At 35.2% G+C, this 26,290-nt stretch overlaps 1 protein-coding gene and 1 long non-coding RNA gene across 2 annotated transcripts; both read left to right on the top strand.

Annotated features, from left to right (window-relative positions):
• The first annotated feature begins 3,260 nt into the window (after positions 1-3,260).
• On the top strand, positions 3,261-5,650 carry LOC129892302 (uncharacterized). The gene is made up of 3 exons (XR_008767294.1): positions 3,261-3,451; positions 4,351-4,401; positions 5,416-5,650. It is a non-coding gene; the product is annotated as an uncharacterized LOC129892302 (long non-coding RNA).
• Positions 5,651-7,537: 1,887 nt separating this feature from the next.
• LOC129891723 (diacylglycerol kinase 5-like) lies at positions 7,538-26,220 on the top strand. The gene is made up of 13 exons (XM_055967179.1): positions 7,538-7,888; positions 8,371-8,589; positions 9,087-9,209; positions 9,323-9,451; positions 9,770-9,855; positions 10,969-11,092; positions 20,197-20,245; positions 21,237-21,319; positions 23,540-23,607; positions 24,587-24,661; positions 24,876-24,963; positions 25,127-25,243; positions 25,638-26,220. The coding sequence occupies exons 2-13, from the start codon at positions 8,380-8,382 to the stop codon at positions 25,956-25,958; spliced, it is 1,473 nt and encodes a 490-aa protein (XP_055823154.1). The 5' UTR covers positions 7,538-7,888; positions 8,371-8,379; the 3' UTR covers positions 25,959-26,220.
• The last annotated feature ends 70 nt before the right edge of the window (positions 26,221-26,290 follow it).

Raw genomic sequence — 26,290 nt, 5'->3', positions numbered from 1 at the left:
TATTGATAATGCTTTTGTGAATAAATCTGTAAGATTACCACATGAACGAACTTGTTGTACATTAATATCACCATTCTTCTGGAGATCATGTGTGAAAAAATAATTTTGGTAAAATATGTTTCGTTCTGTCTCCTTTTATGAAACCATCTTTCTATTAGTTATGCACGCGACATTGTCTTCGAATATAATTGTGGATACTTTAACATCATTTTCTATACAACATCTTTCTTTGATGAACTATATCATCGATCTCAACCACACACATTCTCTACTTGCTTCATGAATTGTTATTATCTCAGCATGATTTGAAAAAGCAGCAACAATAGATTGCTTTGTATATCGCCATGATATAGTAGTTTCTCTGTGTGTATACAAATAGCCTGTCTAAGATCGAGCTTTATGTAGGTCTGATAAATAACCTGCATCTGCATAACCAATAAGGTCTGCACAATCTTTGTTAGTATAAAACAAACACATATCAATAGTACCCTTGAGGTATCGCAAAATATGTTTGATACCGTTCCAATTCCTTCGCGTTGGAGATGAACTATACCTTGCCAGCAAATTAACAGAAAATGTTATATCAGGTCTGGTTGCGTTAGCAAGATACATAAGTGCACCAATTACACTTAGATATGATACTTCAAGACCAAGAAGTTCTTCATCCTCTTCAGGAGGTTGAAATGAATCTTTTTTCACTTCAAGTGATTGAACAACCATTGAAGTACTTAATTGATGTACTTTGTCCATGTAAAATCATTTAAAGATTTTTCAGTGTAGGCAGATTGGTGGACAAAGATCTCATCTGCTAAATGTTCAATTTGCAGACCTAGACAAAGTTTTGTCTTTCCAAGGTCTTTCATCTCAAATTCTTTTTTTAGATATGCAATCGCCTTTTGGACCTCTTCAGGGGTTCTAATGAGATTTATGTCATCAACATAAACGGCGAGTATAACAAACTCTGATTCCATTTTCTTAATAAAAACACATGGACAAATGACATCATTTATATAACCTTAATTTATTAAGTACTAACTAAGAAGATTATACCATATGCGCCCTGATTATTTCAGACCATATAATAATCTTTGTAGTTTTATTGAGTACATCTCCCGAGGTTTAGTATATGCTTTAGGCAATTTTAATAATTCCAGAATTTTCATGTAAATTTCATTATCAAGTGAACCATAAAGGTAAGCTGTAACTACATCCCTTAGATGTATTTCAAGATTTTTATGTACAGCTACACTGATGAGATATCGAAATATTATTTCATCCATAACAAGTGAATATGTTTCTTTCATAGTTGACCCCGGGTCTTTGAGAGAATCCTTGTGCAACAAGGCGTGTCTTGTATCTTATAATTTCATTTCTCTCATTTTATTTTCGCACAAAAACCCATTTATAGCCAACTGGTTTCACACCTTCAGGGGTTTGGACTACAGGTCCCAAAACCTCATGTTTAGCAAGTGAGTCTAATTCTGATTGAATTGCCTTTTTTCATTCTGGTCAATCAAATCTACATCGACATTCTTCGACAGATTTAGGCTCAAAACTTTCACTATCTTGCATGAGGTTAAGTGCAACATTATATGCAAAAACATTATCAACCATGATTTTCAATCGATCTAAATTTATCTCATCACCGGTAGAACTTAATGAAATTTCTTCATTCACTTGAATCTCGGGTTCAATGATTTCTTCAGGAATATGAGGATTACTCAAATCTTGACCATCTTCAAGAGGTTCTTGTGTAGTATCATCTTTATTATTTATCACGCTTCTCTTTCTAGGATTTTTATACTTTGAACCCAATGGTCTATCATGCTTCTAGCGTGTTTGGGATTCAGAATCTATGATACTAGGAGATGGTCCTTTGGGGACATCAATTCGGATAGGCACATTCACTGCAGGAATATGTGACTTAGTTAGCCGTTCAAATCAGTAAATGTATCTGGCATTTGATTTTCTATGTTCTGTAAGTGAATGATCTTCTGGACCTCCTGCTCACATGTGCGGGTGCGTGGATCAAAATGAGATAGTAATAAAATTTTCCACGCAATTTCTTGTTCGGGTTCCTTTTTATCCCCCCTAATGGTGGGAAAATTATTTCATCAAACCGATAATCTGCAAATCGAGCAGTGAATAAGTCTCCAGTCAACGGTTCAAGGTATCGAATTATGAAGGGTGAGTCAAACCCAATATATATGCCCAACCTTCATTGAGGGCCCATCTTTGTATGTTGTAGTGGTGCTACAGGCACATATACCGCACAATCAAAAATTCTTAGTTGGGCTATATTTAGCTCATGACCAAATACTAATTATGACGGAGAGTATTTATTATAATGTGTCTGTCTGAGATGCATAAGCGTTGTTGCATGTAAGATAGCATGACCCCAAATAGTAATTGACAATTTCGTTTTCATTAGTGGAGGTCTTGCTATCAATTGTAGGCGCTTTATAAATGACTCTGCAAGGCCATTTTGAGTATGAACATGAGCAACAGGATGTTCAATTTTTATCACAATTAATAAGCAATAATTATTAAAAGCTTGGGATGTAAATTCTCCAACATTATCAAGGCGAATGGCCTTAATTGGATAATCTGGGAATTGCACTCTCAATCTTATTATTTGTACTAACAACTTCGCAAATGTCAGGTTATGAGATGATAACAAGCACACATGAGACCATCTAGATAATGCATCTATTAGGACCATAAAATATCTAAACAATCCACTAGGTGGATGAATAGGTCCATATATATCTCTATATATACGCTCTAAAAAGCCAGGAGATTCGATGCCGACCTTCAGGGTCGATGGTCTGGCAATTAATTTGTCTTGAAAACAAGCAGCACATGAAAATTCATCATTTGTAAGAATCTTCTGGTTCTTTAATGGATGTCCATTTGAATTTTCAAGAATTCGTCTCATCATTATTGATCCAGGATAACCTATTCGATCATGTCATAGCAAAAATGTATTTAAGGACAAAATTTCACATGTGGAAATACCATAAAAGATTAAGGATAAAATTGGAATTTCACATGTGGAAATACCATAAAAGATTAAGGATAAAATTGGAATTTCACATGTGGAAATACCATAAAAGGTTAAGGACAAAATTGGAATTTCAACTTGGAAATATTAGAAAAGGTGAGGGGCAAAATGGTAATTTCACATGGGAGCCTTTAAGTCATCTAACTCCTAGAATCTTCAAGAAAATTGAGAGAAGAAGGAAGAGGAAAATCAAAGGAAAACAAAGAAGAGAAATCGGACAAGGAGGGGAAAAATTCACTCCTTGAAATTTCATCTCTAAAATTATAATTTCTTGGTATTTCCACTAAATCAAGGGTCCTCTATAACATGGTAAATTTATTTTGGAAGATAGAAGGCTTGTTTGGTTGATTTGAAGCTTTGGTAAAGTGAAGAAGTTGGAAGGAAAAGGTAAGAATTAATCCAATTTCTTTGTGTTATGAAGTTTGTTGATGTTGTAGTATGTAGAGATGTGTAGAATTTATGGAAATATGGAAGTTTGTATGGTGGGTTTTACATATGTATAAATCCATGTATATGAAGATTTTAGAGGCAAGATGAATTAAATTTTTGTGTAGTATTTTAGTAGTAGTTATGGAGTAGTAGTTATGGTAAAAATTTTATGTTGGAATTGGAAGTTGAATGAATTTATTGAAGTTGGAAATATGGATTAGGTGATGAAATTGAAAAAAAAATAAGTTTGTATAATTTGTTAGTTGTTGTTATGATTTTTGGGATATAAATGAAGTTTATATGGTGTAAGTTGGTATTAAACTAGTTTGTAGGAATTATATAATTTGAGTATGATATTATAAGAATATGGAGGTAAATTATTAAAAGTATGGAGTGTTGTTGTTGGTTGTGAAGTTGAAAGAAGGAAATGGATTTGATTATGAAGTTGGAGGAAGAAAATGAATTATAATATTTTTGTTGTGTTTATGGAATTTTTGAGTGAAATATGAAATTGATAAAAATTGGATAGCTTACTTGGAATATTTTTCACTTATGTTGGAATGAGTTGAAATTAATTATGGATATGAGATATTCATATTTATTTGAAAATGCAAAGTTTGATTGAAAATTGGTGCACTAATTAGAAAATTACACCAATTTATGTTATGGTGTGTTAAATTGATTATCGATGGAATTGGTGTTGTTGTTGGCTTGGTTGTTAATATTGTGGCCGAGTTGTAATCTCGGGGTGTCATATATATAGGGGAGATGCTGCCGAAATTTTTGTAGACAAGTATTGGAAAAATTGAATTCTTAAAGTCTTATGAATAGTAATTGGTAAATGTGACCAATTGTAGATTTTGGAGGAAACGGAAATTGAACTTGGACAACCGTAGAAGGCCAAAAAGGTATGTAAAGTTTTACCTTTTCTTCTCTTGGCATGTCTTAGGTGTAATAGGTTTGGATACGAACCTCGGGGATCACTCTACTCTTCGAAATCGACACTCAAAAATTTCCCTTTTCTATTCAATAGAATTGAATTAGGTAATTATGAATAGTTTTGGAAAAATTGTCTAAACTTCTAGATTTTGCACAAATAAATTCCGACTACCTTAAAACTCTTCTAAATAATGTTATAAGGTGTAACACACGTGATTTGTATGCGCCACCACATTTGACCGAGGTGGGCCCCACTATTCCGTTTGGATTATGTTAGGGAAAATTTGAAAGAAACTTTTTGCAATGCTTCCTAATATTATATGAACAATTATTCCGTTAAATTTCCATAATATATTTGGAAGTATTTGTACTATTATTATTATTCAAGTTTCCTTTTATGATTTGTTATCAAAATTATGCCATCGAGTCTGTATAAATATTTTGTAATTTAAATTGCATTTAGTTTCTCACTACTCTATTCGTGCATACTGTAACCATTCTTTCACTGAGCCTAGGCCAGGATATGTTTTCGTGCGTATTTCTCTGCATTGTTCGCCGTGTCCCGACGTGAGGGGGCAGGTATGACATGTACATGGGGTGGTAAATGTTATGCCACGGAGTTATGCTGTGCCATGTACATATATGTTTGTAATATGACATGATTTGATATGGCCATCTGATATGATATGATTTGTTACGGAGATATTCCCTACTCTGGTGTTATGATGTGCTGTGGCGCCAATGACAGGAGGGCGACCACGTTTTGTTCACCGAGTCCTATAAAATGGGGTCGGATACGGCATATGTATTTGCATATATGATTTGGGATTATGAAAAATATTTTGAAATTCTGAACATTTATTTTATTTTCTGCACATACTATTCAGATTATGATTTTATTTATTACAATTCATGCTTTACATATTCGGTATATTTTCGTACTGACCCCCTTTCTTCGGGGGGGCTGCGTTACATGCCCGCAGGTACCGAAGTTCGATTTGCTGATCCACCTGTTTAGGACATCTGCTGTGTTATTGACAGTGCTCTCTTGTTCGGAGCTTGTATTTTGGTACTGACTTTATCTCTGTATATTTGGATATTTTGGTCAGGGGTACGACGGGACCCTGTCCCGTCATATGACTATGCTATCATCTGTAGAGGTCTGTAGACAGAGTTATGTTGTGGGTTTTGTATATATAGTTTGGGTTTTGTGTGTTTTGTGACGGCCTATCAGCCCTCGTGCCTACATCTACTTTTATGATATATTTAACAATTTCTACTAATCACTACATTTGTTTATTCAAAAAAAATAGACTAATTTGGGATAAGGGTACGTTTGGGTGCCCAACTCGGGCACCAGTCGCGGCCTACGGGGTTGGGTCGTGACAATATTCATTTCATATAGTGTCTCAACATGATATCCATTTCTGCGAATATCTTTAAAATTTAACAAATTTCTTGGGAATTTAAAAGAGAATAGTGCATCTTCTATAATAATTTTTGTCCCATTAGGCAGAAATACAGTAGCTCTTTCGGAGTCTTCAATCATTTTTCAATTACCAGAAATTGTAGTGACATTCGATATTCATATTTTCTTCTGAAAAATTAAAGAAATCAGCTACATCCTAATGTATAGGCTCAATATTATCCTCAGAGATAAAATTAGTCTCTAGATTATTTTCTACCCTTTTCAAGGATGCCTGATATAGTTGAACCAAGCATTTTAACGATCTGCAAGTCCGCGACCAGTGCCCCACACCTCCACATCTATGACATACACTTTCTGAATTTTTCTTTAGTAAAACTTCTGCCTTTTTACCCTGTCTTTTATATTGCTGATCATTTCTCGGTGCCAGCCGAGTATCCCATGACCATGACCACGACTGGGGTCATGATCTCTTTTTCGTTGGTTATGATTTATCTGATTCACTTCTGGGAGTGACAAAGAACCAACGGGCCGACTATCATGATTTTTAATTAATAATTCATAAGAAGGTGAGATAGTAATTCAAAATATTTTGTAAAATCTTTTTCGCGATATTGCTGCTGCAGGAGCATATTCGCGGGTGGAAATGTGAAGTGTATTTTTTCGAGTTTATCTTGCTCAGTGATTTCATCTCCGCATAAATTTAACTGAGCTATAATTCTAAATAAGGCAGAATTATATTCAGTTATATTTTGAAGTTCATTAGTCTCAGATTTAACTAGTCATGACGTGCTTATGGAAGCATGACTAACTTCAGGTGGTCATATCTTTCTTTTAAATTTTTCCATAATTTCAGGGGATCCTTTAATGTAAGATATTGTAATTTGAGCCCCTCGTCAAGATGGTGGCGGAGAAAAATTATAGTTTTTGCACGATCTTAACTAGATGTCGTGTTATCATCTTTGATGGTGTCTGCTAGACCCATCGATTCTAGATGAATTTCGGCATCTAGTGCCCATGAGGAGTATCATTTTCCAGAAATATCCAGAGCCACAAATTCAAGTTTTGAAATATTTTCCATTTTATGAAAATAAAATTAAATAAAATCCTTACCACTTTTTGTTACCTAAAAAAAATAGCTGGAGCCTCGTGCTAATAACGTGTTAAGAAATATATTAGTTTAACAATTAAAAGGAAAAACAGTAACAAAAAGATTAATAAATAGAGAGAGAGAATTTAGAGGAAGTATGTATTTTCTGTTTTCTGCGTGTATGACAATATATAGACTAGAAAAAGAGAGAAAATTAGTGGGTTGCCCACTTTCAGTGGGGCCCATGTAAATAAAAGAATTCGAACAACCAAATTCCACTAACTTTCTAACACAATTAAATTAATTTGAAACATGAAAAATGTCTCAATATTCAATTATCCAGGGAGGATGATTTGGACTAAATATCGGAAGTTATTACCACCATTGTAAATGACAAAGAAAGATGAGGAAAATCCGTTAATGGATTAGGTGTGATGTGAGTCTAAAAAGACGTTTTTAAGATTCTGATTTGTCTCAAATCCCACTACGCTTTTTCTCTTGGCGCCTTCGTAACAAGAAAAACTCTGAATAGAACTTGCATACAATTAGTGAATATAAGGAACAAAAAAGGCCAGTAGAGGAAATGTCAAAATGCAGCCAACTAACGTGCAAAAAGGAAAGCGCCCTTACAGTTTCCTCATCATATAATTGGGCATTCATTAAGCATCATTTTCAATTTTTCATTCTTTTTTACTTACTCCATTAAGTTTTAAGACTGTTATCCAGAATATATTAGGCCAATGTGATCGTTAAGAAAGTTCAACGAATCAGTCAAATTCACTCGCACACGGTGCCATCACGCGTCTTTCCTCTTCCTTCCGTCTCCTTTATAGATCCGAATTCCGCCCAAAGTCCTTTACTGTTGACGCACGCCTAATTTCTGATTCTTCCGAATATCTCTCTGCATACATAGGTTGATTCATATACTTTTCTTTCTCAGGTAAATCTTCTGATTCTTCTCATTCGAATTTCGTTGCTTGGCGCCTTCGTCTTGTACAGTTTTGAATCATAAAGCAACGTTTAATTTAATCGAATTTGCACGAGTTCAATCGCTTTGCTTTAGTTGTTGATCGTCGTTTCCTATCTGAATTGCGTGTAGAAATGTTTGCGAATTTAGATTTACAGAAGTCAAAGTGAATGTCAGACGACTGATTATGTGCTGAATTTAACTGTATGAAGAAATTTGACTTAGATCGATATGAGGAATCAGTGTTTTCTGCAGGATACGTATTTGTTGAAATTCCTCTTACGGCCTTTGAACAGAGTAATTTCCATAATTTTGAGTGTGTTTGAAGTCATTCCTTGCTGAAAGACGTGATAATGGCAGTTTTTACCTTCTTTTGATCTTCATTTTCACCTTTTGTGTGTAGTTCTTTGTGTTTTGCTTATTTATGAGTAATTTATTTGTTAATGCGGCTGCAGTTAGAGTTAATGGCGGATTCTGAGTCCGAGCACAATAACAACATCCATAGAGACTTCTATATTCCTACCTATATACTTGCACCGAATGCTTCGAGCAACAGCTTACGTTTACCTGATGTACCTAAATGCCCTGTCCTAGTGTTCGTCAACTCTAAAAGTGGAGGTCAACTTGGAGGAGAACTTCTACGTACATTTCGTCATCTTCTTAACAAATATCAGGTACTTAAGCTGTTTCCCTTGGTTCACATAGGCAAAAGATTTAACTGCATGACAACAATAACATAGTCAGTGTAGTCCCATAGAGTGAAGTTTAGAGAGGGTAGAGTGTACGCATACTTTATCTCTTCCTTAGTTGAGGTAGAGAGGTTATTTTCGATAGATCCTCAGCTAAATAACAAAAACAGTTTAGAAAAAGACGTCACGGAAGTACAAGCTATACTAGAAAATAACAAAAACAACATATAGTAGCAAACAATGCCACAACAATAATCATATAGTCGATCTACACAAAACAACAGATAGTAGCATAAATCAAAGAAGAAGAACCTACAAGAGTAGAAATACGCCTACTAGAAAGGGTAACAAGCTAATACACACACTCCTACTTACTAGTATAGATGCACCCCAATCCTGAGGTTAACAAAGCTAACTGTTTTGTGAACATGCACATATATTTTTTCCCTTCTATATAATTCTTTTGTTACATAACTTTTCAGGTTTTCGATTTGGGAGAAGAAGCTCCTGATAGTGTTTTACATAGGCTCTATTTGAATATAGAAAGGCTCAAGGGTAATGGTGATCGATTTGCCGCCGAAATTGAAGAGAGAATGCGAATTATCGTGAGTTGAATTCTTTGATTTGGTTCATGATTTTAACAGATTTTCTCATAACTTCACCAGAGGGCCAGATGATTATTATCCAGCACAAATTACTGACGTTGAATATATATTAGGTTGCAGGTGGAGATGGCACGGCTGGCTGGCTTCTCGGAGTTGTATCTGATCTCAAGCTATCTCAGCCACCTCCAATTGCGACAGTACCTTTGGGAACTGGAAATAACCTTCCATTTGCTTTTGGCTGGGTATGGATCTGTCGCAGACACCATTGACTCACTAGATTTATGAAGGATATTTTCATGTAAATTGTAGCTCTCAATATAGTGGTGCAAAAGTTCTCAGTTTGCTTGCCCGGTGTCTCGCTATGCAATTGTATCCTAGTTTTTCTTACACTATGTTGAATATATCTATATACAACATGGACTCCGTTTATACAAAAATATTGCTCATAAACATGTTCATTTAGTTAGGAGTTAGAGTAAAAGTCTTTTTTTTCCTATAATACAGTGTGTCTAGTATTGAGAAAGATACTTTATGTGATGTGCAGTTTTGGTGATTGACAGGGAAAGAAGAATCCAGGGACCGACCTTAACTCTGTCATCTCTTTTTTGAAGCAAGTAATGAATGCAAAGGAAATGAAGATGGACAGGTTATTTTGTTAGTTCATATGTGATATTGTGGCCTGTCTGAGATATTTGTAATTTATTTTCTATCCCTTGATGATCAAGTTTTAATTCTTTATTCAAACTTCTTGGCAGTGGTACAAGCTGAATGTATCGTCTATCTTAAATTGAATATCTTGTTTATACATTAAAGAGATGAGAGTTTGTGATGTATAGTTAATTTAAGTGCAGACATTGGGGGTCTCATTTCACTATATACTGTTATTGTTTTTCTTGAATCAAAAGTAAAGAAATAAAATATAACAACAAATGCAAAGATGGGATTGATATAACTATATATTTTTGTGTAATAATATGTGGATCCTCCTTAAAGATCTATCTTTTCAAGGAAATTGGACAATATTTTTCTGGTCTCTAGCTAAGTCAAGGAATATTATAGTTTGGTTGATGAAGTTGTGAAAGCTCTAGCTTCCATTGAAAGAGAATTGGAACAGCATAACATGCTGTTAAGGCTCGGTCTATCCATTTTCTACTGGTTCATATCTAAATTGCACTGGAGAAAAGATTGCTGTATACATCATCGTTTTGTGCTTATTATCCAATATTGGTAAAGGGAACAGATTTCTGCATATTCTATTTCTTGTGATAATTGACATATTGGGTTCTTAACAAGAAGAATTTTTTTTATGTTGATTTAAATGCCTTCTTGTTTATTGTACACAACCATAATAAACTCTTCCAAAACAATTGGAAGTTCAAGGTTTTGGGAAATTTTCTATTGTTGTTATATCCTGTACTCTTAGGGCTCGTTTGGTACGAGAGACAAGGGATAACTAATCATTGGATTAATTTTAAGATGAATTTATCCCATGTTTGGTTGGGATAAAATCTCGGGATAACTTATCACATGATTGGTTATCCTGGGATTGTAGTGTTGTTTTTACCCATATTGAGGGTGGGATAATCAATCCCGGGATAGCTTGTTCCCGATCCAAACAAGCCCTTAGTATGGTATATATATTTCGATTGCAGACACTTCTTGAAGTATTATAGCAGTAGAGTAATTTCATAGTAAAAAATTGGTGCATCATGATTGCTCATTCTCAACCAACTTGTGTTAAAGAATTTGCTTTATGCAGTTGGCACATTCTTATGAGGATGAGGGCACTAAAAGATGGTTCTTGTGATCCTGTTGCACCGCTGGAATTGCCTCATTCTTTACATGCCTTTCACCGGGTTTCTCCATCTGATGAACTAAACGTGGTAAGACATCCTTATCTGTTAGTGCTTTTGTGTATAAAGAAAGTGTGTTCTCTAACATGGATAACACACACTTTCATATAGTTTAGCTCCATCTTTTGTATCTCCATAAGATCTTGGTCACTTGTATTCATTTTTTCTTTCTTCTTTTGTTGTGTTATATGTCTTTGCTGATAGCATATTAAACCTGGTTCTGCTTCTGTAAAGTCCTGCTCCATAATAAAATAAATAAATCTAGGTGTCACCTTTAAGTCTTGTGTTAATCAAATTGACCGTTAACAACATCCAACAGAGGCACCTTATATAGGAGAACATAATCACTGCAAATAATTTATTCATGTTAAATGCAAGTAGGCAAGTGGACATTCAATCCAACTTGCTTTTTAACACTCCCCCTTGGATGTCCACGTGTAAGGTGCCTCGTTAAAACCTTACTACGAAAAATTCAGTGGGAAAAAGAGTACACACATCTGGTAATACGTCTTAATTGCTGCCTCATTAAAAACCTTACTAGGAAAACCCAGTGGGACAAAACCTTGGTTAAGGAAAAAAGAGTGCAGCGCGTATTTACTCCCCCTGATGAAAGCTTCATTTGATATTTTGGAGACGGCGCATTCCAACCTTATGCCTTAGCTTCTCAAAAGTTGATGTTGGTAATGCCTTTGTGAATAAATCTGCAAGATTATCACTTGAACGAACTTGTTGTACATCAATTTCACCATTCTTCTGAAGATCATGTGTGAAGAATAATTTTGGTGAAATGTGTTTCGTTCTGTCTCCTTTTATGAAGTCACCTTTCAATTGAGCTATGCACGCGGCATTGTCTTCGAATATAATTGTGGGTATTTTAACATTATTTTCTAGACCACATCTTTCTTTGATGAACTGTATCATCGATCTCAACCACACACATTCTCTACTTGCTTCATGAATTGCTATTATTTCAGCATGATTTGAAGAAGTAGCAACAATGGACTGTTTTGTAGATCGCCATGATATAGCAGTCCCTCCGTGTGTAAACAGATAACCTGTCTGAGATCGAGCTTTATGTGGGTCTGATAAATAACCTGCATCTGCATAACCAATAAGGTCTGCGCAACCTTTGTTAGTATAAAACAAACCCATATCAATAGTACCCTTCAGGTATCGCAAAATATGTTTGATACCGTTCCAATGCCTTCGCGTTAGGGATGAACTATACCTTGCTAACAAATTAACAGAAAATGTTATGTCAGGTCTAGTTGCGTTAGCAAGATACATAAGTGCACCAATAGCACTGAAATATGGTACTTCAGGACCAAGAATTTCTTCATCCTCTTCTGGAGGTCGAAATTGATCTTTTTCCACTTCAAGTGATCGAACAACCATTGGAGTACTTAATGGATGTGCTTTGTCCATGTAAAATCTTTTTAAGATTTTTTCAGTGTAGGCAGATTGATGGACAAAAACTCCGTCTGCTAAATGTTCAATTTGCAGACCTAGACAAAGTTTTGTCTTTTCAAGGTCTTTCATTTCAAATTCTTTCTTTAGATATTCAATTGCCTTTTGGACCTCTTCAGGGGTTCCAATGAGATTTATGTCATCAACATAAACGGCGAGTATAACAAACTCTGATTCCGTTTTCTTAATAAAAACACATGGACAAATAACATCATTAATATAGCCTTCATTTATTAAATACTCACTTAGGCGATTATACCACATGCGCCCTGATTGTTTCAGACCATATAATGATCTTTGGAGTTTTATTGAGTATACTTTCCGAGACTTTTTACATGCTTCAGGCAATTTTAATCCTTCTGGGATTTTCATGTAAATTTCATTATCAAGTGAACCATAAAGGTAAGCTGTAACCACATCCATTAGGTGTATTTCAAGATTTTTATGCACAGCTAAACTGATGAGATATCGAAATGTTATTCCATCCATAACAGGTGAATATGTTTCGTCATAGTTGACTCCGGGTCTTTGAGAGAATCCTTGTGCAACAAGGCGTGCCTTATATCTTACAATTTCATTTCTCTCATTTCGTTTTCTAACAAAAACCCATTTATAGCCAACTGATTTTACACCTTCAGGGGTTTTGGACTACAGGTCCAAAAACCTCACGTTTAGCAAGTGAGTCTAATTCTGATTGAATTGCCTTTTGCCATTCTGGCCAATTACATCTACGTCGACATTCTTCGACGGATTTAGGCTCAAGACTTTCACTATCTTGCATGAGATTAAGTGCAACATTATATGCAAAAACATTATCAACCGTGATTTTAGATCGATCTAAATTTATCTCATCACCGAAAGAATTTATTGAAAGTTCTTCATTTACTTGAGTCTCAGGTTCACTGATTTCTTCAGGAATATCAGGATTACTCAAATCTTGACCTTCTTCAGGAGGTTCTATTGTAGTATCATCTTTATTATTTCTCACGCTTCTCTTTCTAGGATTTTTATCCTTTGAACCCAACGGTCTACCACGCTTCTGGCGTGTTTGGGATTCAGAAGCTATGATACTTGTAGATGGTCCTTTTGGGACATCAATCCGGATAGGTACATTCACTGCAGGTAGGGGTGCTCACGGTTCGGTTTGGATCGGTTTTTATTTAAAAAATAACCAAACCAATTGAGTCGGTTTTTCAAATTGTCAAACCAAACCAAACCAAACGATATCGGTTTTTACTATTCGGTTTTTGTCGGTTTTTATCAGTTTTTTCGGTTTTTGTCGGTTTTTAAAATACCTTGTAGTCACTATTTGAATAAACAGAAAATAAATTTCAAAAGTATTTTCTTATTATAAATTTCATTGTAGCCAGTAGTTACTAGCCAAGATTGACGCATACATGTTTAATAATAGAGAATGACTCACCTAAAGTTTTACTATTTGTAATTGTGAGTAGCTTTTCTATGTATGAAGTCTATATTTTATTTATTTTTACTTTATTTAGTATAATTCAAAAGAATGGCCCAAGATCAAAAATATAAAAAATCAATATAAATTGTATTTTTTTCATAAAAAAATTAAAATACACACACATATATATACAAATTTAATTTTTAAAATATGTATATATAAAGTCGGTTTGGTTCGGTTTTTTCGGTTTTTTTTAGACTTGAAATCAAAACCAAACCAAATATAGTCGGTTTTTAAATTTAAAAACCAAACCAAATAAATGTCGTGTTTTTTTCCGGTTTGGTTTGGTTATCGGTTTGGTTCGGTTTTTTGATTTTTCGTGTTCAGCCCTAACTGCAGGAATATGTGACTTAGTTATCCGTTTCAAATCAGTAAATGCATCTGGCATTTGATTTGCTAATTTCTGCAAGTGGATTATCTTCTGGACCTCCTATTCACATGTGCGGATACGTGGATCAAAATGTGATAGTGATGAAACTTTCCACGCAATTTCTTTTTCTTTTTCGGGTTCCTTTTTCTCTCCCCCTAATGGCGGGAAAATTATTTTATCAAACCGACAATCTGCAAATCGAGCAGTGAATAAGTCTCCTGTTAACGGTTCAAGGTATCAAATTATGGAGGGTGAGTCAAACCCAACATATATGCCTAACCTTCGTTGAGGGCCCATTTTTGTACGTTGTGGTGGTGCTACAGGCACGTATACCGCACAACCAAAAATTCTTAAATGGGCTATATTTGGTTCATGACCAAATACTAATTTCGACGGAGAGTATTTATTATAATGTGTCGGTCTGAGACGTACAAGTGCTGCTGCATGTAAAATAGCATGACCCCAAACAGTAATTGGCAATTTTGTTTTCATTAGTAGAGGTCTTGCTATCAATTGTAGGCGCTTTATAAATGACTCTGCAAGGCCATTTTGAGTATGAACATGAGCAACAGGACGTTCAATTTTTATCCCAATTGATAAGCAATAATCATTAAATGCTTGGGATGTAAATTCTCCAGCATTATCAAGGCGAATGGCCTTGATTGGATAATCTGGGAATTGCGCTCTCAATCTTATTATTTGTGCTAACAACTTCGCAAACGCTAGGTTGCGAGATGATAACAGGCACACATGAGACCATCTAGATGATGCATCTATTAGGATCATAAAATATCTAAACAACCCACTAGGTGGATGAATAGGGCCACATATATCTTCATGTATACGCTCTAAAAATCCAGGAGATTCGATGCCGACCTTCAGGATCGATGGTCTGGCAATTAATTTGCCTTGATAACAAGCAGCACATGAAAATTCATCATTTGTAAGAATCTTCTGGTTCTTTAACGGATGTCCAGTTGAATTTTCAAGAATTCGTCTCATCATTATTGATCCAGGATGACCTATTCGATCATGCCATAGCACAAATATATTTGGATCAGTAAACTTCTGGTTTACGATCATATGTGCTTCAATTGCACTAATTTTTGCATAATATAGGCCAGATGACAGAGTTGGTAATTTTTTCAAAATATATTTCTGGCCTGAGACACTCTTGGTTATACCAAGATATTCAATATTTATTTCATTTAGTGTCTCAACATGATATTCATTTCTGCGGATATCTTTAAAACTTAACAAGTTTCTTGGGGATTTAGAAGAAAATAATGCATCTTCTATAACAATTTTTGTTCCCTTAGGCAGAATTATAGTAGCTCTTCCGGAGCCTTCTATCATTTTTGAATTACCAGAAATTGTAGTAACATTAGCTTTTCTTCTAAGTAAATTGGAAAAATATTTCTCGTCTTTAAATATATCATGGGTTGTTCTACTATCAATTACACAAATATCATCGTGATTTATCATTGATCCAAATAAGATTTGAGGCATTTTCATATTTTCTTCACAAAGAAAAAAAGTCAATATTATAATTAATACATAATTTATTATACAAAATTTTATTTTATTACATGGATTTAGAAAAATACAAACATAATATTTAATACATACAACAACAAAGAGAATTGTTTAAATATTATCGGGCTTATCAACATTTATATTTACTTCTGGAAAATTAAAGAAATCAGCTACATCCAAATGCATGGGCTCAATATTATCTTCAGAGATAAAATTTGTCTCTGAATTATTTTCTGCCCTTTTCAGAGATGCCTGATATAGCTGAACAAGGCGCTTTGATGACCGGCAAATTCGCGACTAGTGCCCTACACCTCCACATCTATGACATATTGTTTCTGAATTATTCTTCGGTAAAGCTTCTGGCTTTTTTACCCTGCCTTTTATATTGCTGATTATTTCTCGGTGTCCGCCGAGCATCATGATTAAAATTTCTTTTTTGACTACGACCACGACCACGACTGGGGCCATGGCCTTTCTCGTTGGTTAGAATTTACCTGATTCACTTCAGAGAGTGGCAAAGAACCAACGGGCCGACTATCATGAACGCCATAATGAATTATTAATGAAAAATCATGATAGTCGGCCCGTTGGTTCTTTGCCACTCCCTGAAGTGAATCAGGTAAATTCTAACCAACGAGAAAGGCCATGGCCCCAGTCGTGGTCGTGGTCGTAGTCAAAAAAGAAATTTTAATCATGATGCTCGGCTGACACCGAGAAATAATCAGCAATATAAAAGGCAGGGTAAAAAAGCCAGAAGCTTTACCGAAGAATAATTCAGAAACAATATGTCATAGATGTGGAGGTGTAGGGCACTAGTCGCGAATTTGCCGGTCATCAAAGCGCCTTGTTCAGCTATATCAGGCATCACTGAAAAGGGCAGAAAATAATTCAGAGACAAATTTTATCTCTGAAGATAATATTGAGCCCATGCATTTGGATGTAGCTGATTTCTTTAATTTTTCAGAAGTAAATATAAATGTTGATAAGCCCGATAATATTTAAACAATTCTCTTTGTTGTTGTATGTATTAAATATTATGTTTGTATTTTTCTAAATCCATGTAATAAAATAAAATTTTGTATAATAAATTATGTATTAATTATAATATTGACTTTCTTTGTGAAGAAAATATGAAAATGCCTCAAATCTTATTTGGATCAATGATAAATCACGATGATATTTGTGTAATTGATAGTAGAACAACCCATGATATATTTAAAGACGAGAAATATTTTTCCAATTTACTTAGAAGAAAAGCTAATGTTACTACAATTTCTGGTAATTCAAAAATGATAGAAGGCTCCGGAAGAGCTACTATAATTCTGCCTAAGGGAACAAAAATTGTTATAGAAGATGCATTATTTTCTTCTAAATCCCCAAGAAACTTGTTAAGTTTTAAAGATATCCGCAGAAATGGATATCATGTTGAGACACTAAATGAAATAAATATTGAATATCTTGGTATAACCAAGAGTGTCTCAGGCCAGAAATATATTTTGAAAAAATTACCAACTCTGTCATCTGGCCTATATTATGCAAAAATTAGTGCAATTGAAGCACATATGATCGTAAACCAGAAGTTTACTGATCCAAATATATTTGTGCTATGGCATGATCGAATAGGTCATCCTGGATCAATAATGATGAGACGAATTCTTGAAAATTCAACTGGACATCCGTTAAAGAACCAGAAGATTCTTACAAATGATGAATTTTCATGTGCTGCTTGTTATCAAGGCAAATTAATTGCCAGACCATCGATCCTGAAGGTCGGCATCGAATCTCCTGGATTTTTAGAGCGTATACATGAAGATATATGTGGCCCTATTCATCCACCTAGTGGGTTGTTTAGATATTTTATGGTCCTAATAGATGCATCATCTAGATGGTCTCATGTGTGCCTGTTATCATCTCGCAACCTAGCGTTTGCGAAGTTGTTAGCACAAATAATAAGATTGAGAGCGCAATTCCCAGATTATCCAATCAAGGCCATTCGCCTTGATAATGCCGGAGAATTTACATCCCAAGCATTTAATGATTATTGCTTATCAATTGGGATAAAAATTGAACGTCCTGTTGCTCATGTTCATACTCAAAATGGCCTTGCAGAGTCATTTATAAAGCGCCTACAATTGATAGCAAGACCTCTACTAATGAAAACAAAATTGCCAATTACTGTTTGGGGTCATGCTATTTTACATGTAGCAGCACTTGTACGTCTCAGACCAACACATTATAATAAATACTCTCCGTCGCAATTAGTATTTGGTCATGAACCAAATATAGCCCATTTAAGAATTTTTGATTGTGCGGTATACGTGCCTGTAGCACCACCACAGCGTACAAAAATGGGCCCTCAACGAAGGTTAGGCATATATGTTGGGTTTGACTCACCCTCCATAATTTGATACCTTGAACCGTTAACAGGAGACTTATTCACTGCTCGATTTGCAGATTGTCGGTTTGATGAAATAATTTTCCCGCCATTAGGGGGAGAGAAAAAGGAACCCGAAAAAGAAAAAGAAATTGCGTGGAAAGTTTCATCACTATCACATTTTGATCCACGTATCCGCACATGTGAACAGGAGGTCCAGAAGATCATCCACTTGCAGAAATTAGCAAATCAAATGCCAGATGCATTTACTGATTTGAAACGGATAACTAAGTCACATATCCCTGCAGTGAGTGTACCTATCCGGATTGATGTCCCAAAAGGACCATCTACAAGTATCATAGCTTCTGAATCCCAAACACGCCAGAAGCGTGGTAGACCGTTGGGTTCAAAGGATAAAAATCCTAGAAAGAGAAGCGTGAGAAATAATAAAGATGATACTACAATAGAACCTCCTGAAGAAGGTCAAGATTTGAGTAATCCTGATATTCCTGAAGAAATCAGTGAACCTGAGACTCAAGTAAATGAAGAACTTTCAATAAATTCTTTCGGTGATGAGATAAATTTAGATCGATCTAAAATCACGGTTGATAATGTTTTTGCATATAATGTTGCACTTAATCTCATGCAAGATAGTGAAAGTCTTGAGCCTAAATCCGTCGAAGAATGTCGACGTAGATGTAATTGGCCAGAATGGCAAAAGGCAATTCAATCAGAATTAGACTCACTTGCTAAACGTGAGGTTTTTGGACCTGTAGTCCAAAACCCCTGAAGGTGTAAAACCAGTTGGCTATAAATGGGTTTTTGTTAGAAAACGAAATGAGAGAAATGAAATTGTAAGATATAAGGCACGCCTTGTTGCACAAGGATTCTCTCAAAGACCCGGAGTCAACTATGACGAAACATATTCACCTGTTATGGATGGAATAAAATTTCGATATCTCATCAGTTTAGCTGTACATAAAAATCTTGAAATACACCTAATGGATGTGGTTACAGCTTACCTTTATGGTTCACTTGATAATGAAATTTACATGAAAATCCCAGAAGGATTAAAATTGCTTGAAGCATGTAAAAAGTCTCGGGAAGTATACTCAATAAAACTCCAAAGATCATTATATGGTCTGAAACAATCAGGGCGCATGTGGTATAATCGCCTAAGTGAGTATTTAATAAATGAAGGCTATATTAATGATGTTATTTGTCCATGTATTTTTATTAAGAAAACGGAATCAGAGTTTGTTATACTCGCCGTTTATGTTGATGACATAAATCTCATTGGAACCCCTGAAGAGGTCCAAAAGTCAATTGAATATCTAAAGAAAGAATTTGAAATGAAAGACCTTGGAAAGACAACTTTGTCTAGGTCTGCAAATTGAACATTTAGCAGACGGAGTTTTTGTCCATCAATCTGCCTACACTGAAAAAATCTTAAAAAGATTTTACATGGACAAAGCACATCCATTAAGTACTCCAATGGTGGTTCGATCACTTGAAGTGGAAAAAGATCAATTTCGACCTCCAGAAGCTATTTGAAAGAGTAAAACATAGGTAAAAGAATCAGTATCTTTTACAAGTATCAGCTTCTGCATTCAGTAAATTTATTACTTTACAAAGGAGTTTTCTTGTGTATTTACTTGTAGTTGGGTAATCATATGAAGCCCATGGTGGGGCATATTCGGGTAAGATTTCCATTTTGGCATTTCCAATTTCAAATGTATTAACATTGATTAAGAATGAAAAGTGAACATATGGATATGTCTATCGATATGCATGCGTACATATGTCTATCAGTGTGCATGCGCACTTTCTTGCTTTTTCAAGTTGCAATTTACTTAGCTTGGTCTGTTTCAAATGTTACCCCACGACTGCTTTCCTTTTTTTAACCTAATACCACGCAGGACGGTTTCCATACATTTCGTGGAGGTTTCTGGAATTACTTCAGCATGGGTAAGTGCATGTTCTTCTGATTAGGAATTAAATTCTATATAGCCATTTAACTTCTTTTCATTTTCAAGCCAGTTTAATAATATCTAATAGCTATAGGACTTACAAGTGTGAGGCGAGGGTGCTTATCCTGTTTTATGCCTATTAGAAATGATCATCTTTATATCAACTAGAGAAGTAATCTAAAAAAGACAAGGTAGACCTAAAATTATATGAACGGAAGTTGTTTCTGATGAAGACAATCTCTTGGCAGCAGACCTAACTTAGTACATAAGACAATGGAAGCAAACCATCCATATATATTGGCTATACCAATAGTTGGAATTAAGGCCTAGTTGTTGTTATGCTTACATGAGGTCCAAGTAAGTAAAATGTGGGATTTAAAACCTCTAGTTTTGGATAACATCTAATTTGCCTTGAAAGATTAATTTGGAATGAAATGAGCCTGTAGAATGGAACCAATAGAGAATTTATTTAGCCCACCCATCTAGTTTGGAATTGAGGCTCAGATGATCGATATAAAAACCTTTTATTGAATTTGGTCTCCTATTTTTTCCGTTCTGTATGTCAATTCTTTGTCTTACTTTTAGTTCTGAGTTAATTGGCCTATTAATGTCTTCATCTTAATTCTTGTATTAAATTCGATTCAAGTAGTTTCATTCTAGAGATTGTTTGTTCCACTCATCCGTTTCTTTTCATAGTTTAAATTCGAAAAAAAAGGAGGTCCTCTAAATTAGGGCAACTTGAAAGAAGGTCGGGTGCAATTGACTCCATAGATATTTACTAGAAGCAAGATTTAATTTGTCGTAAAAATCCTGCATTAGTAATTGATTTTCGTTAATACGACGGCTAAGAACATACAATTCCCAATAGATATGAACAAAATGCCTATGGGTTTATGCCTTAACCTACGGAGACTATGATTTGAAGTTATTTCTTTGCTTGTGCTGTTAGTCATCTAGTACTACGTCTAACATGAATTTTCTGTTAACAGGGATGGATGCACAAGTATCTTATGCATTTCACTCAGAGAGAAAAATGAACCCTGACAAATTCAAAAACCAACTTGTCAATCAGGTAAGGAAGTGAATAACAAAATTTAAGAAGATAAAGCTTCTCCTAGGTTTATTTCTCTGAATCTTTGCATATTAATTTGAAGTTAATTGTCTTAATCTTGTGCTTTGGACCTTTTGTTTTGTTCTATCTAGAAGAAAAGAAACTACTCTCAATTTAATGACTGTTGTGATAGAACAGATAAGTTGAAGATGTAAGCTTTGGGCTCTTGAAAGCAGGAGTCAAAATTTTTGGTATAACGTACTATCTTGCGAGTGCTAAATATGTTCTGTTCTATCACTCAGAATGCAAAAAGTAAAATGAACGCCATCACTTTGTTTTGGTATCAGCTTAATGGAAATTTGATTAATGGAACTCCAGCTTTACATCTCCCGCTGTTGAGACAGATGAGAACACATGATAGATCAAAGAAAAATACATATGCAGCTTTTGTCTTGATTCATGTGCTGTAGAACCTCCTATAAAACTAGTTTATCCTATCGTTGTGCAAACCAAATAATCACCGTGTTATCCATGCAAATACTATGCAATACATGTTATTCCCTCCCTGTTTTCTCAGATAAGCTTCTAATGCTTCTTATTATCCTAATTTGTTTATCCACATCTCCCTCGAACTGACAGGTGCATATGCATCCTTGAAGTCTTAAAAAATTCTAAAATTGCCTAACATTTCAATAAATACATTTGTATGAGTTGGTTCTGAAGTCATATTGCTAGGAATATTGGTGATTAGAAGAAGAAAAGGTTAAGAAACTGATTAAGGTCCGTCCTAGTTGGTTTTTTTTCCTTTACTTAAATACGTTGACAGAGGGAAGTTGGTGGTATTATGCTTAATAAGATACAGGAATATCTGTGAAAAGAATAAGATATATGGTGCTTTTGCCTACTTGGTAGTATGCCGTTTTATCTCATTATTATACATTTTCCTTCTTAATTGCTTATGCCTCTAGTAACTATTTTCCAGAATCTCTGCTTTTCTAATGCTTTCCCTGTGAATTAATGTCGTAAATCTGTTGAGCACCCTTATCTTAGATGATACATGCTTCAGGAGATCCACATAAATAGTTTTAATTGCTTGTTATAGCTGTCGATATGGCTTCTAAGTCATTAGATTATGCTTGATTCATTAGATTATGCTTGATATTTCTCAAGAGATAAATGGTACAAGTATATGGGGAAAACTTCGTTTATAGGAGTTACCAGAACTATTTTGGTTGGGAACTATATTTAGCACTTTGCCAAATATGGAACTCTCATGGATATAGTAGTGTTACTCTTAGAGTATATGGTGAAAACATCATTTCTAGGAGGTTCATCAGTTTGACTATTAACCTTTTAGGACATTGTTTACTCCATACATGGATGAGTCTTAATTCTGTTTGCATCTCATGCCTGCATATTCCATGAGTGATCATTAACATCAATAAGCAGATGTCCACATTGACAAGCAGGATGGCTGAACTTTCACTTTTTGTTACGTAATTAAGGACATAGTCTACCATTCTACTTCTTTTGTCTCGCCCTAGTGATAATGATATACAGTAAAACAATTTGTAATGACTGGTACTTGAGATAAATGAGGGATAGCCCCAGTTTTAAGGACCCTCAACCTCCAACCATAATATTGGATATCGAGTCAGCAGCAAAGCAAAGTGAGAAATGCCACACTTAGGTTCTCAAGCAGGAGTGTTAAGCTCCTAGGTAGGGGTGTCTGGAGGGGTGGAGTTTATATTTATATCGACCAATTAACTAGTGACGTAGCCAGAAATTTCATCAAGGATGTCCAAATTTTGGATAGTAAATTACAAATAATAAAAAAGAAGATGCCGCTGCCAGGAATCGAACCTAGGCGACGTGTGGTTTCGTAACCGCCCTAGCCACTGCGCTACGGGCTTTCTTTTGTTTTTTAAGGGTGTCCAAAATACTATATCTACCAATATAAAGTAAAATTTTATCTATATATATAGTGTAATTTTCCGATGAAGGGTGAGCAGTTGGACACCCTTACACCATCGTAGCTCCGCCCCTGCAATTAACAATTATTAATGCGACAAGTTATATAATTGCCATGTAATAACTAAATGGAATTTGTGGTTTCTCTGTCCTAGCTCAAATGAAGTTATTTGCATCGTGTTTTTCTTGAGGTAAGGTTCTAGCATCTCTTAACACTCTGTAAATAATATTTAAAGGGAATGCCTCATGCTAATTTTTCTTGCTCCACAGAGTTCATATTTAAAGCTAGGATGTACTCAAGGATGGTTTTTTGCCCCCCTCGTTCATCCTTCTTCGAGGTGAGTCTGCAATGTAGTTTTGTTACACAACTTCTTCCATATCTTTTGCAACTCAACAACACTATATTCTCTTTTTTGGAAGCTTCACCTTCTTGAAGGTCTAATGTAAGCTGCAAGTAATTATTTTTTCAACAGATAAATCACAATTGGAATAATCATCATAGTTTAGACTCCTGAGACTGACCATATTCATTTCTATAATTTCACCCAGATTGCAAAAAGCATGTACCGTGTGTGATCTCTTGTATTCAATTGAAAGCTGCTTTTTTGAAAACAACATATTAATCTGCTTAAACTTTTTAAATCTGTATCGTCAGTGTATGGCACCTTGTTCTTATGTGATAAATTTAAATAGCCATCTAAATTTGCTTTGATGTTCTTGCCGGAAACATGAAAATGTGAACTTGATGATTGCTCTTGTAACTTGGGGAGATACTCCCTTTTTCCTGATTTAATTGTCTTTCTTTTTAGTTCATCATAAAATAGTGTAATATATGCGCGAAAGCTGGCCCCGACACCACGGTTATCAAAAAAAATAGTGTAATGTCTTCCAAAGATCACATTTTATTTAAACACAGTAGAGTAGTTTGCCAGCATCATAATTAGTCAATATGTTAGCAAGTTCTACACAATTTATGCAAATTGGTTGTTCTTATATACATGACAATGTGGGAAAACATGAACTCTTGCATTATTACCCTTGCCAGGTAAACCATGACAATTACTTGGGATAGAAAGATATAACTACAAATTCTGCAGTTGTCATTATTTTCCAACCAGTATTTTTCCCGTTCATAATTTGTGCCACGCAGCGACTATAAATTTGAACAAGCCCTTGAGAAAAATAATAAATTTTCTCGTCATAAGACGGTTCAAGTTAATTACGTCTTGATTGAATATTTTACCATCATCTCTTATGAGGGTACACCTTATGATAATTTACTGGTCTCTGGTGGCAGCTAATTTTGGTTTACTACAGGAACATAGCTCAACTGACTAAGGTTAAGATAATGAAAAAGCAGGGGGAATGGCAAGACCTTCACATTCCACCCAGGTAATATTAGTTATAGTATAGGAACCCTAGATGACGACTTGACAATTTACTTTTCTGTATCGTTCTTCAAATGTAATATTTTTGCTGTTTTCCTGTAACCTGTTTCTGGTTGCGTTACTGCATCTTTCTCTATGCTTGATGAAGTTGGTTCCTGTAGAACTACCTATGATTTACATGCAACTATTCTTTTTTTGTTGTCCAATTTTACATGCAGTGTCAGGTCAATTGTATGCCTCAACTTGCCTAGCTTTTCTGGTGGACTAAATCCCTGGGGAACACCAAACAGCAAGAAACGTCAATATGTATGCATTCTGAACAAAGCTTCTTCCCAAATCCGCACCTTTTTCTGTTTCCTGAAGTGTTTTATAGCTCTACTTTTTTTCTTGTCTTGCCGAGTCAGTGTTCTATGATGGGGGGTTATTCATTTGTAGTTATACTGACGTGCTTATATTCTTAAATGGACAGAGGGACTTGACTGCTCCATTTGTAGACGATGGCCTTCTTGAGGTTGTTGGATTCAGAGATGCTTGGCACGGATTGGTCCTCCTTGCTCCAAAAGGACATGGGACACGTCTTGCCCAGGTTAGGAATAAATTGTGGTTGTTACAAAGATTTGTGCCAGTATGTGACCGATGAAAATTTCTGTTTCTACTAGTGATCAACTGTCTCTTGTATTACAAGAAGGATAAAAACATTGAGCTGACTTATCCAGAAAGCCGGAAAAAAACATTGAACAGAGAGAATATAGGAGTATAGGACCCATAAAGATTTTCGTAATAAAGCAAAATGTAGTTACAGATCTGTCTAAATTATTGCTTGTGGCCCTGAGAAAATAGATAGCCACCATGACCTGTTTCTTCAGAGGTCATTTTGTCAGATCTTTTCCGGAAAACGCGAATTATGTTTACTTATATGGGCAGAGCTACTATTTACGCTGAAAATTATCTCATTTCCTCTACGGTTTCCCTATTTGTAGGCACACAGAATCCGGTTTGAGTTTCACAAAGGTGCAGCTGATCATACATTCATGAGGATTGATGGGGAACCCTGGAAGCAACCCCTACCTGAAAATGATGAGACCGTTGTGGTAGAAATTTCTCATCTAGGCCAAGTTAAGATGCTTGCTACCCATGACTGCAGAGCCAAAAGTATACATGATCCCTCAAGTCAATTCAGTCCTGACGCTGATGAGGTTGATAGTGATGAAGAAAATTCGGTCAATGAAGAACGGAGGAAATTTGGGGCAGCAGACACTTTCAAAATTTCAGATGAGATTAATGTTTCTAGTCTCAGTTAATTTTATGTCTTCTTTGTTATGTTACCTCTATAGAAGATTTGCTGTATAGTAGACATAACGAGGCTCTATGTCGACTTTATAAGACATGGATATTTTAGAGGTTTTGCGTAGAGAATTTCGTGATTATTTGGTGTATAGGAGAAAGTTAAGTGACTTTGTGTATGATAAAGGAGACGCTTATTATTTGTATTTGGCTTTTAAACTTGTATTCTCTACCAAAAGTGACCAGATTAGGAATATCATTCTTTTTGTATGCTTGCTTCTACTTAATCTAAAGTCTGAGTTTCATGGAGAATTCTGAGAATAGCACCACTCCATAATCGACAGGCACT

Source organism: Solanum dulcamara, chromosome 6 (genome assembly GCF_947179165.1).
Source record: "Solanum dulcamara chromosome 6, daSolDulc1.2, whole genome shotgun sequence".
Taxonomy (NCBI): Eukaryota; Viridiplantae; Streptophyta; class Magnoliopsida; order Solanales; family Solanaceae; genus Solanum; species Solanum dulcamara.
This window is presented reverse-complemented; position numbering and strand designations above follow the sequence as displayed.

Bases quoted from the DNA above. Each gene is read 5' to 3' on its own strand.
- LOC129891723 (XM_055967179.1), top strand. From the start codon at position 8,380: ATGGCGGATTCTGAGTCCGAGCACAATAACAACATCCATAGAGACTTC. The intron at 24,964-25,126 runs GTATGCATTCTG...TTAAATGGACAG, and splicing joins ACAGCAAGAAACGTCAATAT to AGGGACTTGACTGCTCCATT. The intron at 25,244-25,637 runs GTTAGGAATAAA...CCCTATTTGTAG, and splicing joins ATGGGACACGTCTTGCCCAG to GCACACAGAATCCGGTTTGA.